Source organism: Pan troglodytes, chromosome 4, assembly GCF_028858775.2.
Source record: "Pan troglodytes isolate AG18354 chromosome 4, NHGRI_mPanTro3-v2.0_pri, whole genome shotgun sequence".
Classification (NCBI taxonomy): domain Eukaryota; kingdom Metazoa; phylum Chordata; class Mammalia; order Primates; family Hominidae; genus Pan; species Pan troglodytes.
The window spans coordinates 120,187,572-120,204,938 of NC_072402.2; the positions used below are offsets into that span (position 1 = coordinate 120,187,572).

The 17,367-nt window shown below is 38.3% G+C and overlaps 1 protein-coding gene across 16 annotated transcripts in view; it reads left to right on the top strand.

Annotated features, from left to right (window-relative positions):
• The window catches only part of SNCAIP (synuclein alpha interacting protein), a 154,950-nt gene that overhangs the window by 128,007 nt on the left and 9,576 nt on the right, over positions 1-17,367 (top strand). For 13 of the 16 annotated variants that reach the window (XM_054684545.2, XM_024356709.3, XM_054684542.2 and 10 more), the window contains 5 exons: positions 2,611-2,736; positions 6,537-6,706; positions 12,733-12,825; positions 13,427-14,495; positions 15,819-15,889. In XM_054684545.2, coding sequence (XP_054540520.2) covers positions 2,611-2,736; positions 6,537-6,706; positions 12,733-12,825; positions 13,427-14,495; positions 15,819-15,889 — 1,529 coding nt within the window. The remainder of the gene's footprint in view (positions 1-2,610; positions 2,737-6,536; positions 6,707-12,732; positions 12,826-13,426; positions 14,496-15,818; positions 15,890-17,367) is intronic. The other 3 variants (XM_054684547.2, XM_016953684.3, XM_054684548.2) reach the window with 1 other exon arrangement.

Below are 17,367 nucleotides of genomic sequence, written 5' to 3' on the forward strand. Positions count from 1 at the left end.
CCCCATAATATTGGGTCCTGAAAATATGGAATTACATCCAACAAGAAGATACATGTAAAATGCTTCTCAGTATCTTGAACTCCTCCGAGCTTTACTTGCTAAAGAAAGAAGTCTCTAGAATATCAAGGAATACAGCAGGTCCTTAAATTAACCTGGTTTCTTTCAATATCATCTTCTTATAATGTTGATGAGAAGAAAACAGTTCCCAGCCAGGGCCACTGTCCCTGTGGAGTTTCCTCATTCTCCACCTCTCAGTGTGGGTTTTCTTCGGGTACTCCAGTTTCTCCTCACGTCCCAAAGATGTGTACATTAGGTGAACTGGTGTGTCTCAGTTGTCCCAGCATGAGTGAATGTGTGTGGGTGTAAGTGCACCCTGTTTTAAGGTGGTGTCCTGTCCAGGGATGGTTCCCGCCCTGTGTTCTGAACTTCCAGGATGGGCTCCAGCCACCCAAACCCTGACTGGAATGATCAGATAATTATCTTACTTGTTTATATTAGTCTTTCTTAAATGTATGTATAGCTCATATTTGTTTCAATGTTTCACTTTAGAAGTGTTTGGTCTTTATTTAGAAGTTTGGTGCTGTTTTTGTGACCAGAAATATGTCATAGGAACTAAAATGGTAAAATTAGTTTCATTATACTTCATTTTGCTTAAAGTCGCAATTTCCAAGAATCTGTCCATGCCATCACATGAGGACTTGCTTATATCATCGTCCGCTCCCTCAGTTTTCTGACTTATAAAATAAGGCTTTTTGAATTGGATGATTCTTTAAAATCTCTCCCCTCCACATGTTTAGGAGTCCATGATTTAATATCTTGAAGCAAACCAAATCACCACAAGTTTGAGAATGACCCATTGAAGAGAATTTGTTCTGCCTATGGTGGGTCCATCTGTTTCACTGGTAGAGATACCATAACCTATCCTCTTGCAGCCTCCATGTCTCAGCCATTAACCTCAACCAGTTGGTTATGTCTTTTATCCTGAGATACTTCCATTCATCCAGATTTTTAAGGAGTTAAGAATCGTATGGTATAATCATCTATGTCCAATTAAAAGTAATCCAGTATTTTTCCCCTACCTAATTAGAAAAAAACAAAGGAACTGCTTTTACGTTATGCAAATGAAACATCACCTGCTGTGGTCCAAACATCAGCTCCAGTTTTCTCTAGGTTTGCCTTTGAAGAAGAGGACTAAGCATAGCAGCATATTCTTATCCAACCTCTAACTCCCAGCCATAGCTCCAGGCTCTGCTTCTACCTCATTCTCTAGGGACCCTTGAGGGTTTCAGTTTCTACCATGTCTGTATCCTTTTGCAGTTAACACTCACCCTGTTTTCTGGGATGCCTTCTTAGAAGGCTGTAGGCATAGATTACATTGTTCTCATCATGCTCTTTAGGGGTCTTACTCCCTGGTGCTCATTTAGAAAAAGTGTGGTGCAAATGTTCAGTCTCTCCCTGATGTCACAAATACCTTCATAAACAGCGCCCTGTTCCCCAACATAAGGGGTGAAACATTAAAAGATTTGGCTGTTTTTATCCAACATTCCTTTAGCAGATTAGTTGGCATGTTCAGAAGATGAAGGCAAATTTAATCCAGAAAAGTATAAAAGTTCATGAGCAGTCGGAGCAAACAACTGGAAAAAAAAATCCTTTAAAAGGCTAAGAAGAAAGAAGTTCAAGGTTATTTCAAACACATGATCATCTTTTTAAATGTCAAATTCCACCCACTAAACTTCATGCTGTTGTTTTTACCACTCTCATATTTTTTTAACTTTATATTTAATCTTCTATTTTAAAACAGTGAAATCCCATCCCCCTGCTTTCTCCAAAGGCCAAGCATAACATGAAAATACCACAAAACACTCAGTGGGTAAAATGCAAACAGATTATGACAACACATACTGTGACTGCTCTATGTCTTTGCTTTTGAAAGGTTTGCGTTCCAAGCTTTTGGTTCCCTTCCTTTAACATGAAAGAAGGGAAATCTTTACCTTAAGACACCACCAACACTTTGTCAGAAAATCAAGAGGGTCCTGGTTTTATTTCAATGAACTTATCTTACACTTGGCAACTTAAGGTATTTACCTGTTTTTTATAAGCCTGTTGATTGCAGGAGGTATGGATTATAAAGGCATGGTTGAAGAATTATAAACTTAAGAGTAGAAGCTAGTTCTCAACAATTTAAGGTTTTATGGTAACATTCTTGAAGCCTACAGGCAGTATAACACAGCAGCAAGAACATTGCCTTGGGAGCCTTGGAATCAAAAGACATGGATTCTAGTTCCAACTTTGGATCTGTCTAGCTGTGTGCCTTGGATGAGGCACTCAATCTTACTGCAAACCTATTTTCCCATCTATAGAATAGATAAGTAAAATAAGAGCACTTCCAAGGGAGCTTCCTGCTCTTAAAATTCTCTATGCCGTCCTCTTTCATTCATTTCAGTCAGAGATTCAAGGATTTTCAATTCACATCTGAATGAGAATTTTCTCTTGCTACGGTAAGCATGGTTTTACCTAAGCTTCACAAATTAGGGTATTGTTTTCCTCTGTCTTTTTATCTAACTTCTCTGCAAGATATTACATGAATTCCAACTGTCTTTGTGTTTATAGGAAAAGATTCTTCTATGGCTTCTTCAGTTTATGCAAGAACAGGGCATCTCGTTGGATGAAGTAGACCAGGATGGCAACAGTGCCGTTCACGTAGCCTCACAGCATGGCTACCTTGGATGCATACAGGTACACAGGCCCTGCTGTTTTGCAATGAGAAATGAGTATATCAAATATTAAACAAAACATTAAAATTATGTTCACTAGGAGAATGTCTGAATTAATTCACCTTTTGTATGGTTGTAGACAATAAGGAATTATTGCTCTATTTGTGTTTCCAGAAATCCACACAAATGTAGGTAGGCATAAATATCCATAAGAGTTTCTCTTTCAGTGTCCCAGGGTGTTGAAAGGGACTTTTCCTGCTCCCTTATCACTGCTCTAAAGCCCCAGTGCTGAGGACAATAGACATTAAATTTCCCCATGTTCTCAAGGCACCAGAGAAACCACTACCAGGCAGACATCTGTCTCTCAAGTGGCAGGCTGCTCTTCCCCTAACTAGTAAATTTCATCCTCCAGGTATATGAAGAATAAGATAGATTTTTCAGGAATGGATTAGAATTCTTTGTGTAGGGAGTTGTAGGCTAGAGAGAGAATGCTGTGGTTCCCCCTTTCTCTGTAGTAGGACTGAGCTTCTCAAATGCATTCAAAAGGTCCAGAATTGGTTGGGAGTAGATTCAGATATTGGTCCTCTCCGCCCTTGGGCAGGCCACCCAGGGCCTTGATTGCCCAACCACTGCACCCAACAGCCTCAAGTAGCCTTATCTTTTTACCCTAACTTGCCTTCCAAATATTGTCATATCCAGTGTGTACAATGATGTCAAAAAGTTGGGGAGCTGAGCCACAGGAGAGGGGAAGGAGTCTCGACCCCCTGCCCCAAGCCACATGAAGGGTGCTCCAAGAAAGCTCCCTAGAGAGTGTAGGGTTCCTATGAGAAGAAGAGGTGACATCTCATCCCTCAGTTGAATACAGAGCTGCATGAAACTGGGCCAAACCCAGAGCTGCCATCCAAGTAGTGCATGGCAGGAAAGCCCAACAAGGGTCTCCAGGAGTCTGGAGTATATGTGAACATAAGACCCAATTGATCTTTCCACCTTGAAAATGTTGAATGCCCTCAGTGACAGAGCAAAAAGAGGGGATAGCTGAAGGAGGAGTAGCAGATGGAAGAGGCATGACAATGTGAGGAAAGGAAAGGCTTTGAATTGGAAACAAAGTCAAAGTTTAGACTTGGTCTAGAATTTTATTTACAGACATAAATCATTATTACCAGAATCAGACCAATTATACCATTATTATCATTGAAAGTGACCCGACATATATGGATTTATTCCCATATCTATCTGATATATAGGATAGGGAAATTGACAACATATGGTTGAAGGTCATGATTAGAGACAAGACTTTTACCTCATCAAGTTCATACGGTTCAAAATATGTTATGGTATATAACATGTAATACACTTTCTACCTTTAAGAAAGCAGTACTCTTTTTTTTTCTTTTTGGCTTACACGTGTGTTATTTTCCTATGTTGCAAACGCAGTGTGCTCAGTTATTCAACAGGTACTTACTGAGGCCCTCCTGGGTGCAAGATAGATGGTATCCAAAACAGAAAACTGAGAGGTGAGAACCAGTTGCTCAGGAAGGTAGAGGAGACTTGGGAAATGACAGGAGAATATATGGGGAAACTATAAATATAAAAGGCAAGAGATTTATGAAAACAAAAAGCAGAGATAATAGCAGAAATCTCTCTAGAGTGCCTACTCACATGAAACTGCTGTTTGGAGAACTAACTTGATAGGAAATAGTCCGGAGAGCTGAAAGTTTTTCTATTATTGTTGGCAAAGTGTGCATCTTCTAATTTAAGGCATCAAGTTTTTAAAAGAGTGATATGAAATTGGAGAGTATAGGAGAGAAATTTAAATTCTTAACAGGTTCTGCAGAAATATTAAAGGAGTAGCATTTTTTTGTAAAGGAAATATGATTGAATAAACATTGAAAAATATGCTTTTCTATTTAACAAAACACTCTAATATTTAATAGTCTTGAAACAAACTTTTAATCAGCTAAGAAATGACTAAAGCCAAAGAAAGCCAGCTGATATCACTACGTGAGATTTTAGTTATTTTTCTTTTTAATATGTGAAGAGAGACAGTCTTTCCTTTTAGAGCGTTCATCACTCCACTTACACACAAATGATATTTTTGGCACTGGGTACCATGGAAGTGGAAACTTGGATAATCTTGGAAGGGGATCTGTCCACTGGGTGTGAAATTTAAAGAAAAAAAAGATAAGAGACTGAGAGTGAGCAAGGGACCCTATGAGGTGAGGAGGGGACTGAGTAAGGAAAACAATGGAAAGAAAACTGCAGAGGTCAGGGTCAAGGGGGAGTAATAACAGTGTGTGTTTATATAGCATCTCTTCAAGAGCTCTGAGAGCTCAATACTGACATGGTCTCTGTGACACTCCTGTGAGGTAGGTGGCAATGGCTTTGTGGTGAGTTGACCTTTCGTGGTGAGTGATCATAAACCAAAAGGAAAACGAAGCTCCTTAATGACCTCTCAGTCTAAGTAGTCTAAAAATTTAAATACTACAACTATTGCTTAGGGGAAAATACTGTCTACTACCCAGATTAATCCAGGTTTGCAGTCTCATCATGATATTGTCAAAGAATCTATCAGATTGTAGTGGTTGATTAATATTGATGTAATAACTTTTTGTGGAATCTAATAATATCACAGTATGGACACAAAATAGTTTGGATTTTTTTAAATTATTAATTTCAACCATGTTCCATCAAATTTCTCTCTCTCCACAACTAATGATACCTTGGCCAGATTCCGTAACTTTCTCCTTTCTTATGACTATTAAAATTTACTCCAAGCCACTTTAAAATCTCAGTCTTACTTCTGATTCAAAGCATTCTCCTTCCCACCCAGACTAGACTCAAGATTCAAGGGACTTGGAATGGGAGTGAGACATGCCTTTTTACACACCACTTTAGCTCCTATCCCCCTATCTCTTCTGGGCTGCAGTGTCAAGGACAAGAAGGAGGTATGAAGAGAAAAAGTCCAGTATCTCTTTGCTTAACTGGGAAAGGCATGCAACCTCCCTGAAAGTTGTCCCTGCTTCTTTGGCTGGCTGTGGTCACTGATGCCCTCTGTGCCAACCTTCAGATGCTGACTCTCCAGTGAGTGCCATGGTTGGGGTCTTCAGAGGGCCCTCTGGAGCCTTCCCCTCCTCCCCCATACAGTTCTCTCCACCTCTGGGGCAGCCTATTGCCAATCGTAGCCATAGAACCCTCTCCTCATTAAAGAGGTGATAAGAAGCTCACACAAAGCTTTCTTCTACAAAGCCTGCTCAATCCACAGACATGCCCTCACCATAGCCCATTGTGGGAGGGTGGGAGCTGCTTCACAGCCTCCCCACTCTCAGCCATGTCATTTCTTTCCAGTTCTTTTTATTCCTGATCAGGTTGGCTCAGCAACAAATAAACAGGTGTTATTTCAAAACCAATTACCAGAGACCAAATCCAGTTACTAGAGCCCAAGCAAATGAGAACAGGTAAGATTCCAGTCTCCCCCTCTTACAGGCATCTCTGACTATGAGTGATTCTCTTGGAGCCCAACCATGACAAGAGACAGAACTCCCCACCACAAAGACTGCACTGCATATCTCATAAAGGAGAGCACACTATGGACAGCCTCCTCCTCTCCTTCCCAGCCCCCTCCTTATGTGGGCTGCGGATGAGCATTGACAGTAGTAGGACTGGCTCTGCTACATCACCATAGACTCTGAAGGGAGGTGTGTGATATTGACTGCTGAAAGGTCCCTAGAGGCTCTCTTCATACTATTCAACGTTCTGTTACAGTCATTAAAAAATAATGTGTACAGAGATGTCCTGATACACATGTCCTTCATTTTCTGACAGACCTTGGTTGAATATGGAGCAAATGTCACCATGCAGAACCACGCTGGGGAAAAGCCCTCCCAGAGCGCCGAGCGGCAGGGGCACACCCTGTGCTCCAGGTACCTGGTGGTGGTGGAGACCTGCATGTCGCTGGCCTCTCAAGTGGTGAAGTTAACCAAGCAGCTAAAGGAGTAAGTGGCCTGTTGGTTCCATGAGAACCAAGTCTAACTCATTATTGTTGTACTTAGGCTTCAGCCCCATGCTGTGCTGAGCACTCTTCTTTCCAGTTGTACAGGGAATTCCTAGCATTCTCCTCTTCTGTTCTTCCATCCAAAGTCCTCACAGCCAGTGTTCGTGCTGAAGATGCCATCTCTGCAGAGGCAAAAGGATGTCTAAACAGTAAAGTGTACAGCAAGCTCCCAAAGCAGGGAATTTAAGCCAGTGGACAAGGCGAGAGAGCCTCTCTCTGTGTTCACAACTCAGGGCCAGATTACAGAGCACTGGAAGCACTCATAGGCATCATCTCCAAACTTTTGTCCTTAATATTTTAGGAATCATAAAGAACATGAGAGAGAGGAAAAGGCTAGAGATGGACCAATTTCCCAGTTTTCTCAAAAAGAAAAATGTGGGGGGGGGAAATTACAGATAAATAACTTGGTGACTATCACCAGCAAATTTCTTATAAAAATTAATCAGATGATTCATGAATCCTCATAATAAAAAATAGTGCTCAGTCAGCATGAGGTTACTTAAAACACTCCACGACTAACTACAGTCAGTTCTTCCCTTGATAAGATTATTAAACTGGTACCAGTGCATGTCTGGGTGTCAGGGAAGTATTTCTGGGAGATTGTCATAATATGCTTAGAGAAAGAGGTCCCAGATGAAAGGTCATCAGGTAGGTCTCTGGCAAGTTGAAGGACTAAGGAGTTAACACCTGCCTGAGGGGAACCAAGGTCAGCCCTTGAAAAGCTCACCCATTAAATACAGTTTCCAGATTGGGGAGGGTTTCCTGAAAATCAGTCAGTATTCAAAGTAATGTTGACAGATTAGGAGGGTAAATCTTAAAAATTAAATTTTAGAGGGAAAATACTCTTACCTTTCAGTTTTACACATACACACACACACACATTTTTTTTTCTGAATACAGCTGTACCCTAGAACTTAAAGTATAATTAAAAAAAAAAAAGAAAAAAACCTTGGTTTTCTTCACCCAACCTTGGTTCGGTGAAAGACCTCGATTAATTAATTATAATCCATGCAACAATATGACAAGGCCTTGGACCCTCTGCCTCTTCTCTAAGCTTAGGGAAATGTCCCTTCTCTCTCTTCTTCCACTCTTTTGCCTTCAAGCTGCAAGTCTCTGTGCCCCTCTACCCCTCCCCCTGTCAATACTAGAATAATTTCTTTAATGAGTTTAGACTTCTAGAAAAAATAAATTAAAATTTGAAACTTGAAAAAAAGGGGTTACTGCCAACCATCCTTTGCCTAGTTACACAAAACTTCCCCAAGTTAGGTGAGCTAGGTAAACTTCAAGGTCTCAACGTAATCACAGGGAAAATGCACACAAATTAATAAGTCAGTAAGCTGTCTCCCCACAGTGAACACACTGTGCAAATGCCTTTATGAACATGTATAGATATTTCAAAAAAACAAGTTCCTAGAAAAGGAATTGCTAGAGCAAAAGACATACATATTTAAAATGTGGATAGATGTTAACTAATCTTTCCAAAAATGCTATACTAATGTCCACTCCCTCAAGTAATGTATGGACATATCCATAAAGAGGAACTTTAAAATGATCCAAAGGAATGTTTTTTCTAAAGGTTCATACTCAGAGAAGGGATCACAAAACATCCTCCTTCTTGTTCATAGCATGGAATCTACAAAACTTTCACGAGCTACAATTGCTGTTTTATTGGTGAACTGCTCAAAGTCAAAGTCTTGGCTGCTTTCTCAGTTGGTGATCCTGGGATAAAGTACACATATGTACTAGTAGACTGCAGTCCTTCAGTTGTCTCCAGAGCAGAATGCTGTGGACAGCTATAGTTGGGCCAATGACAAGATGAACTAAGAGAGGCTACGTTGTATATCCTAGTCTTTTACCTACTGTATATCTCGGTGAAGTTGGCAAAACTAGAAATGAATGGAGAAATCAACTTGGTACAGCCACAGTACACTGTGCCCTTCAGGCTCCCAGACACCAATAACATAGACAAGGACAGGAGAGAGGATGGAAAACACTAGTCTTCCCAGTCCAAAATTCTCGGGGAAGACAGTCTTGAGTGCCTTTTCCAACCTTCAGCAACATCTCAGAGTTAATAAACATACTTAATATTTAGAAATGGCAACCTTCAGCTCTACTGAAGTGCTAATCAACAAGCCTAGGTATTATGGGTGTCCCCGTCAAAAAAGTATGTTGGAATGTGACCTTATTTGGAGACAGCGCCTTTACAGAAGTTATCAAGCTACAGTGAGGTCATTAGGGTGGGTCCTACTCTGACTAGAGTCCTTACAATAGGAGAACATTTAGACACAGACATGCACACAGGGAGAATACCCGTAAACATGAAGGCAGGGATCAGGATGTGCATCTGCAAGCCAAAGAATGCCAAAGACTTCCAGCAAACCATCAGAAGCTAGGAGAGAAGCAAGGAACAGCTTCTCCTCACAGCCTTCAGAGGGAGCCAGCCTGGCTAGCACCTTGATCTCAGACTTCCAGCCTCCAGAGCTGTGCGATAATAAACTTCTATTGTCTAAGCCACCCAGTTTGTGGTACTTCCTTACAGCAGCCCTGTCAAACTAATACAGTGGCCATCTGCCCATATATTTTCTTTTCTACAATTAAAGCTGATGAGTTCTTCCTGAGGGCTACTATAGAATCCAGAGAGTAGTCTTCCTTCTCCATTCATACCCGAGATTCAAGTTGTCAGTCAACCCAATTACCCCAAAATATTTTTCTTGACTGTGTCATAATTCACTTAAAGACACATAATAAGCCCTTTAAAAGCAGACGCTAATCTTTCTTCATCTGTTTTATCCCCTCAATAAATATTTTTCTTAAAGACATGTGACTTGCAATACCAGCTAGCAAAGTGGGAAAAGTAGAATGCTTTTATGTTTTTAGTTTTTATTTTTTTCATTAGACCAGAATCAGCAAATTATAGACTGTGGACCAAATCTAGCCCATCAGTTGTTTTCATAAATAAAATGTTACTGGAACACAGCCACACACATTCATTTGTCTATTGTGTAGGACTTATTTCATGCTGCAAAGGCAGAGTTGAGAAGTTGGGATACAATTGTATGGCTCACAGCCTAAAATATTTACTATTTGGCCCTTTAAGAAAAAGTTTGCTTGCTGGTTCCCACGTTAGACAATTGCATGTCAGTAGGTGAGTCTGGAAGAATGAGTGAGATAAAATGAGATCACAGACTTCTCTGGTCTTAGTGATGAAATGTTTGGACTAAAACTGATAGCTTCTGAGAAAAACAAAGTGCTTGGAGCTTATAGAAGAGTATTAGCAGAATCCGATCTCACATAATTAGATTTAGGCAGCTAATCGTTGCTGAGTATATGCAGTGACACTCAGCAAGGAGAACATTGGGCCAATATCTGAAGTACAGCAGTCATTTTAAGAAAATTTATGATATGTTTATTTAGTTACATGTCCTGGCTCATGAGAGCTGCTGTCATTTTTTTCTGCTAATTGTATTATTATAATAGTTTTCTATTGCTCTGTAACAAATTACCACAAGATTAGTGGCTTAAAACAGCATCAAATTTATCTTACAGTTCTGTGGGTCAAACCAAGCTAGGCAGAACACACCTGTAGTCCCCACTACTTGGGAAGCTGAGGAGGGAGCATCACTTGAGCCAGGGGTTCAAGTCCAGCCTGAGTAGCATAGCAAGACTCTGTCTCTAAAAAAATTTTTAATTAAAAATTTTTTTAATTCAAACAATTTAGGAAAAGTAAATATAACATTTTCAAGTATATCCTTCCATATTTTATATATATAATCCTTCCATATTTTATATATGTATTTTTATATGTATGTTATATATATTATATATAATATATATGTTATATATGTTACATATATTATATATAATATATATGTTATATATATTATATATAATATATATGTTATATATAATATGTTATATATATTATATATAATATATATGTTATATATAATATGTTATATATATTATATATAATATATATGTTATATATAATGTTATATATGTTATATATAATATATATGTTATATATAATATGTTATATATGTTATATATAATATGTTATATATAATATATATTATATATAACAGATATTATATATAATATGTTATATATATTATATATAATATGTTATATATAATATATATTATATATTATATATAACATGTTATATATAATATATAACATATATTATATATAATATGTTATATATAATATATAACATATTATATATAACATATATTATATATAATATATGTTATATATATTATATATAATATATGTTATATATAATATATGTTATATATGTTATATATAATATATGATATATATAATATATGTTATATATAATATATGATATATATAATATATGTTATATATAATATGTGTTATATATTATATATGGTATATATTATATATGTTATATATAATATATGTTATATATTATATGTTATATATATTATATATGTTATATATTATATATGTTATATATTATATATATTATATATGTTATATATTATATGTTATATATATTATATATGTTATATATTATATATGTTATATATATTATATATGTTATATATTATATATGTTATATATATTATATATGTTATATATTATATATGTTATATATATTATATATGTTATATATTATATAAACATATATATTATATATGTTAATATATTATATATAACATATATAATATATGTTATATATGTTATATATCTTATATATAATATATGTTATATATATTATATATCTTATATATAATATATGTTATATATTATATATCTTATATATAATATATGTTATATATTATATATCTTATATATATTATATATGTTATATATATATTTTATATATATACACATACACACATACATGTGGGAAAGACAGAGTTAGTTTTCTTAAAAATGAGATTACAAGGTCAGGAGATCGAGACCATCCCGACTAACACGGTGAAACCCCATCTCTACTAAAAATACAAAAAATTAGCCTGGCGGAGTGGCGGGTGCCTGTAGTCCCAGCTACTCAGGAGGCTGAGGCAGGAGAATGGCGTGAACCCGGGAGGCGGAGCTTCCAGTGAGCCGAGATAGCACCACTGCAGTCCGGCCTGGGTGAAAGAGCAAGACTCCGACTCAAAAAAAAAATGAGGTTACAGATGCTCCTAAATTTACCGTGGGTTTACATCCCAATGAACACATCACAAATTGAAAATATCATAAGGTAAAAATGCATTTAATACACCCAACCTGTAGAACATCGTATCCTAGCCTAGCCTACCTTAAGCGTGTTCAGACCACTTACATTAGCCTACAGTTGGGCAAAATCATTTAACACAAATTGTACTTTATGATAAAGTTTTAATATCCCATGTAATGTATTGACTACTGTACTGAAAGTGAGAAAGAATGGCTGTATGGATACTCAAAGTACAGTTTCTACTGAATCCATATCACTTTCTCACCACTGTAAATTTGAAAAATCACAAGTTATAGTATAGTAAGTCAGAGATTGTATACTGCAAATAGTATTTTGTAGTTTCCTTTTTTATTTAATGAAAGTAAAGTATACTTCATATATACATATTTATATATATGAAACTATGCTTTATATCTACATTATATAGACATAATTAGGAAGACTTCTTCTATGTCCATAGATACTCAAACATATTATCATTTTAATAGCTGTCATTATAGAAATAATTATAATTTGTTCACTCAGACTTACTGCTAAGCATTTAGGTTACTTATAGTTTTTCATTAATATTGACAATACATATCTTTTTGGGGTACTTTTGATTGTTTCCTTAGGAAAATTTCTGAACTGTAAGGATGAATATTATGCACATTTTAAGGCTTTTGTATTTATTGCAACTTACTGGAAATTATTACGAAAAATATTATACACCCTAATTTATAGCAGTAACCAGTATCAGAGTCCTCATGTATTTTGGTTGTTTTCCCCAGACAAACAGTAGAACGTGTCACGCTGCAGAACCAACTCCAACAATTTCTAGAAGCCCAGAAATCAGAGGGCAAGTCACTCCCTTCTTCACCCAGGTAATACCAGCACATTGTTGTTTAGCGTTCTTAAGTATCCTAAATTGTTAAGCCTTCTTCTGAACTTCCTTTGATATATTTTAAGAGGATGACAACAGAAAACATTTTCTTCTTATAAAGAGGAATAAAAATGAGAAATCACAGTGAAAAAGGCACTGGACCTAGAGTCTGAAGACCTACTCTATTCTCTGATTCTGCTATTTCTTCATTCCACGACTATAAACAAGTCATTTACTCTTTTGTAAGAATTGAATCTTTCAATTCTTCATCTGTGAAGTGGGAATAGGAGAGATATATATATATATATATCTTGATAAGTTTGTTGAAAATGGAATTAACTGAGAAAATTTATGCAAAATTGATGTATAAACAGTAAAACAGACAAATTTAGTAGTCATGGTAGTTATAGCCGAAGGCATAAGGCACCTTATAGCTGATACTATGGAGTACTTGCACATTGTTTCGAAAAGAAATTATGTACTTATCTGTATTCTGTTCCTATTTACTTGTACATTATTAGTGGCAGTAAAGACCATGTAGTGACTTGAGTCATTTTAACCCAGTAGGAAATCATCTCATAAGTCCTTCGTCTTCTTTTTAGTTCACCATCCTCACCTGCCTCCAGAAAGTCCCAGTGGAAATCTCCAGATGCAGAAGATGATTCTGTAGCCAAAAGCAAGCCAGGAGTCCAAGAGGGGATTCAGGTTCTTGGAAGCCTGTCAGCCTCCAGCCGGGCTAGACCCAAAGCAAAAGATGAAGATTCTGATAAAATCTTACGCCAGTTATTGGGAAAGGAAATCTCAGAAAATGTCTGCACCCAGGAAAAACTGTCCTTGGAATTCCAGGATGCTCAGGCTTCCTCTAGAAATTCTAAAAAGATCCCACTGGAGAAGAGGGAACTGAAGTTAGCCAGGCTGAGACAGCTGATGCAGAGGTCACTGAGTGAGTCTGACACAGACTCCAACAACTCTGAGGACCCCAAGACTACCCCAGTGAGGAAGGCTGACCGACCAAGGCCGCAGCCCATTGTAGAAAGCGTAGAGAGTATGGACAGCGCAGAAAGCCTGCACCTGATGATTAAGAAACACACCTTGGCATCAGGGGGACGCAGGTTTCCTTTCAGCATCAAGGCCTCCAAATCCCTGGATGGCCACAGCCCATCTCCCACCTCAGAGAGCAGCGAACCAGACTTAGAATCCCAGTATCCAGGCTCAGGGAGTATTCCTCTAAACCAGCCCTCTGGTGACCCTCAGCAGCCCAGCCCTGACAGCACTGCTGCCCAGAAAGTTGCCACAAGTCCCAAGAGTGCCCTCAAGTCTCCATCTTCCAAGCGCAGGACATCTCAGAACTTAAAACTGAGAGTTACCTTTGAGGAGCCTGTGGTGCAGATGGAGCAGCCTAGCCTTGAACTGAATGGAGAAAAAGACAAAGATAAGGGCAGGACTCTCCAGCGGACCTCCACAAGTAACGAATCAGGGGATCAACTGAAAAGGCCTTTTGGAGCATTTCGATCTATCATGGAGACACTAAGTGGCAACCAAAACAATAATAATAACTACCAGGCAGCCAACCAGCTGAAAACCTCTACATTGCCCTTGACCTCACTTGGGAGGAAGACAGATGCCAAGGGAAACCCTGCCAGCTCCGCTAGCAAAGGAAAGAATAAGGCAGTAAGTGCTATTTGGAGAATATTCTTTTTTTTCCTTCAAATGGATTATGTTGTTCCTAATATCACAGATTGTGGGCCCACACTACCTTGAGGGAATCCCCAGGAAAAAAAAAATCCAAAGGGATGCATGGAAAGCCAAATTCATGTGTCTAATGAGACATGTCATGTTAGATACATGCCCCTTGCTCTTCTTTTGGAAAATACTCTAAGAGAGAAAGGTTAAAAAAAAAAATAAGAGATTATATTCTGGTCCGTAAATTTCCCTAAATGGCATAATCTTTAGGTGTTAGGGTCCTAGACTTGGAGGCATTTCTGCAAGATGAAACCACCAATTAGCGCAAGTTTAGTCCTGCATTGGCACTGATTCTGTCCCAAGGAAGAGTTTGTTCTCTTCATGTGATGGGATAGTTTATTCTCAGGCCCAATTTAAAAGTACATAAATAGATGCTCTATTGCCAAAGACTTAACTACACAACTTTGGGATGACCTTTGAAATGAATACACCACAGGGACCTCCACATAGGTATTTTACAACACAGACTCCTAAGTGTTGATTGGAGCCTATAGGAGCCTGAAGTGCTTGCCAGTCCACAGGGGATGGCAGAGTATGCCATGAACTACATTTTATAATTGCCTTCACTGGAAACCCATGCACTATAATCTGTGATTTATATCCAGTGGATAGGCAATATGAACATCTTTTTAGGCAATGTTTCCTGCAAGCTTTGTGCTTGCCATGCCATTAAAAAATGGTATAGCAGCCAAAATGCAAAACTCTCTGTGGAATGGAATGACCTAGATCATTCTCCATGTGATCCAGATAAACCACCCAGTGGAGCTGCAGAATCTTTGTAATTTATCATTAGCTATAATGTTAGAATCCCATTACAATGAGGTCTAAGAACTGTCCAAATTCTTTTTGCAGTACCCAAATCAAGTTTTAGTGAGTATTTCTCTAATAAGTTGAACACCAAATTTTAAATTAAATATCAAATTCCTCTGTAAATTGTCCTTGTTATAGAAGACTATATCATGTATTTGTTTCAGCTAGAAAAGGCATACTCGTGCCCAAAACACCAGACCTTTTGGGTTAAATGTGTCAAAACTTAAGTCACTCAAATCAAAGTTTTCCAGGTAACTTACTGGGTTCTGCTGCTCAGTAGTAACAGAAGAATCATCTCAATTGCCCATGCTCCTTAAAGTGCATACTAAGCCACTGTCCTCTAATCTATCTATCTTCCTGCATGCTTCATGTTTACTGGGACTTGTGCATGTGCTGAGCTTGTTGCATGTTTTCAGATGATTTTTAATTGCACCTCTCTAGGAAATGTACAGCAGCTGCATCAATCTTTCCTCTAACATGCTGATTGAAGAGCATCTGCGTAACGACGCACGGTACGTGGTGCTAGGAGATATGCTGTGCGGCATTGACATGCTTTGCTTTGAATTGCATGAGCTTTTAAATCATGGACTTGGAGCACCTTTCATCAGGGGATAACACCAAGGAAGAAGAAAATTACAACTATTCCCCCAAGTAGAAGCAGGCACTGATGTAATGGTAACTAGGTCTTAGGTCGCTAGTCTGCCCTTGGAGGGCTTTATTCCAGTGTCAGCCAGAAGAATCTGCTCAGTTCACAAACTTTTGCTGTATTTCCTAGTTGACTTTGGCTTTCAATCTTTGTTTTAATGGAGTCAAGTATTAAGAAAGTATTGAAATTAAATTTCCTGTCATGGTGGAGTGAGTCAGCCTCCGATCAGAACTAGAACTTTGAAACAGAGCTTTAATTTTATTTCAGTGCTGATTACAAACCAAAAGCTCCTTTTATTACCATTTTGCTGATCTCAGGAGAAGCAAGGCCTTGCCATTCTGAAATTTCTCTATGTTAGCATTATGAACACGATTTCAGTCCATGAGCCAGGTTTATGAGTGCCCACTAATAAAACAAGGGCCTTTCTCAAATAAGACGTTTACAATTCAAAATGCATGGACTACATACCACAGAAAGGAGAGAATCGAGTCCCCAGTGGCTGGGCCACCTCCTTGGGCAAAGTTCTTCTGCAACATAGCTTTCATCTCCCTGTGGGATGAAACCAGTATGCCTTAATTGGTTTATTTCAGAAGAGTTACATCCCTAAACCCATTTTAAAAGACTATCACTTTTTTTTTTTTTTTTTGAAGACAGAGTCTCACTCTGTCACCCAGGCTGGAGTGCAGTGACACGATCTTGGCTCACTGCAACCTCTGCCTCCCGGGTTCAAGTGATACTCCTGCCTCAGCCTCCCGAGTAGCTGGGATCACAGGCCTGTGCCACCACATCTGGCTAATTTTTCTAATTTTAGTAGAATGGTGTTTTTCCATGTTGCTCAGGCTGGTCTCAAACTCCTGGCCTCAAATGATCCACCTGCCTCAGCCTTCCAAAGTGCTGGGTTTACAGGCGTGAGCCACCGCACCCAGTCATAAAAGACTATCACTTTTTAAATATTTAAACGAATTGAAAAATTATAACATGCCATTCAGCACTCTTCCAAAATCCTCCAAAGCATGCATGTGGGTAGGTGGATGGGTGGGTGTTGGTGTGGATGTATTTGTGTGTTGTGGGTATGAATTTTAGTTGAGAATACTAAGTTGTAAGAAAGTCACTCTGCTTTTTTCTTCCTCTAAATCAAATTTAATCTGCTCTAAGTCTTTATTCCGGCTAGAGAGAAATTAAATCTCAGTCATTTTAGGGGATGCCCCTAGGGGGCTCATTAATTCAGTATGTTAAAGGAAGAACCTTGGAGCTTCAATATTTACTGGTCACCAGTGATCTGCTTGGGTCAGGCTCACATGTTGCCAGAAGTCAGGTGTCTGAACTGCTTCCGGCCTCACCGGG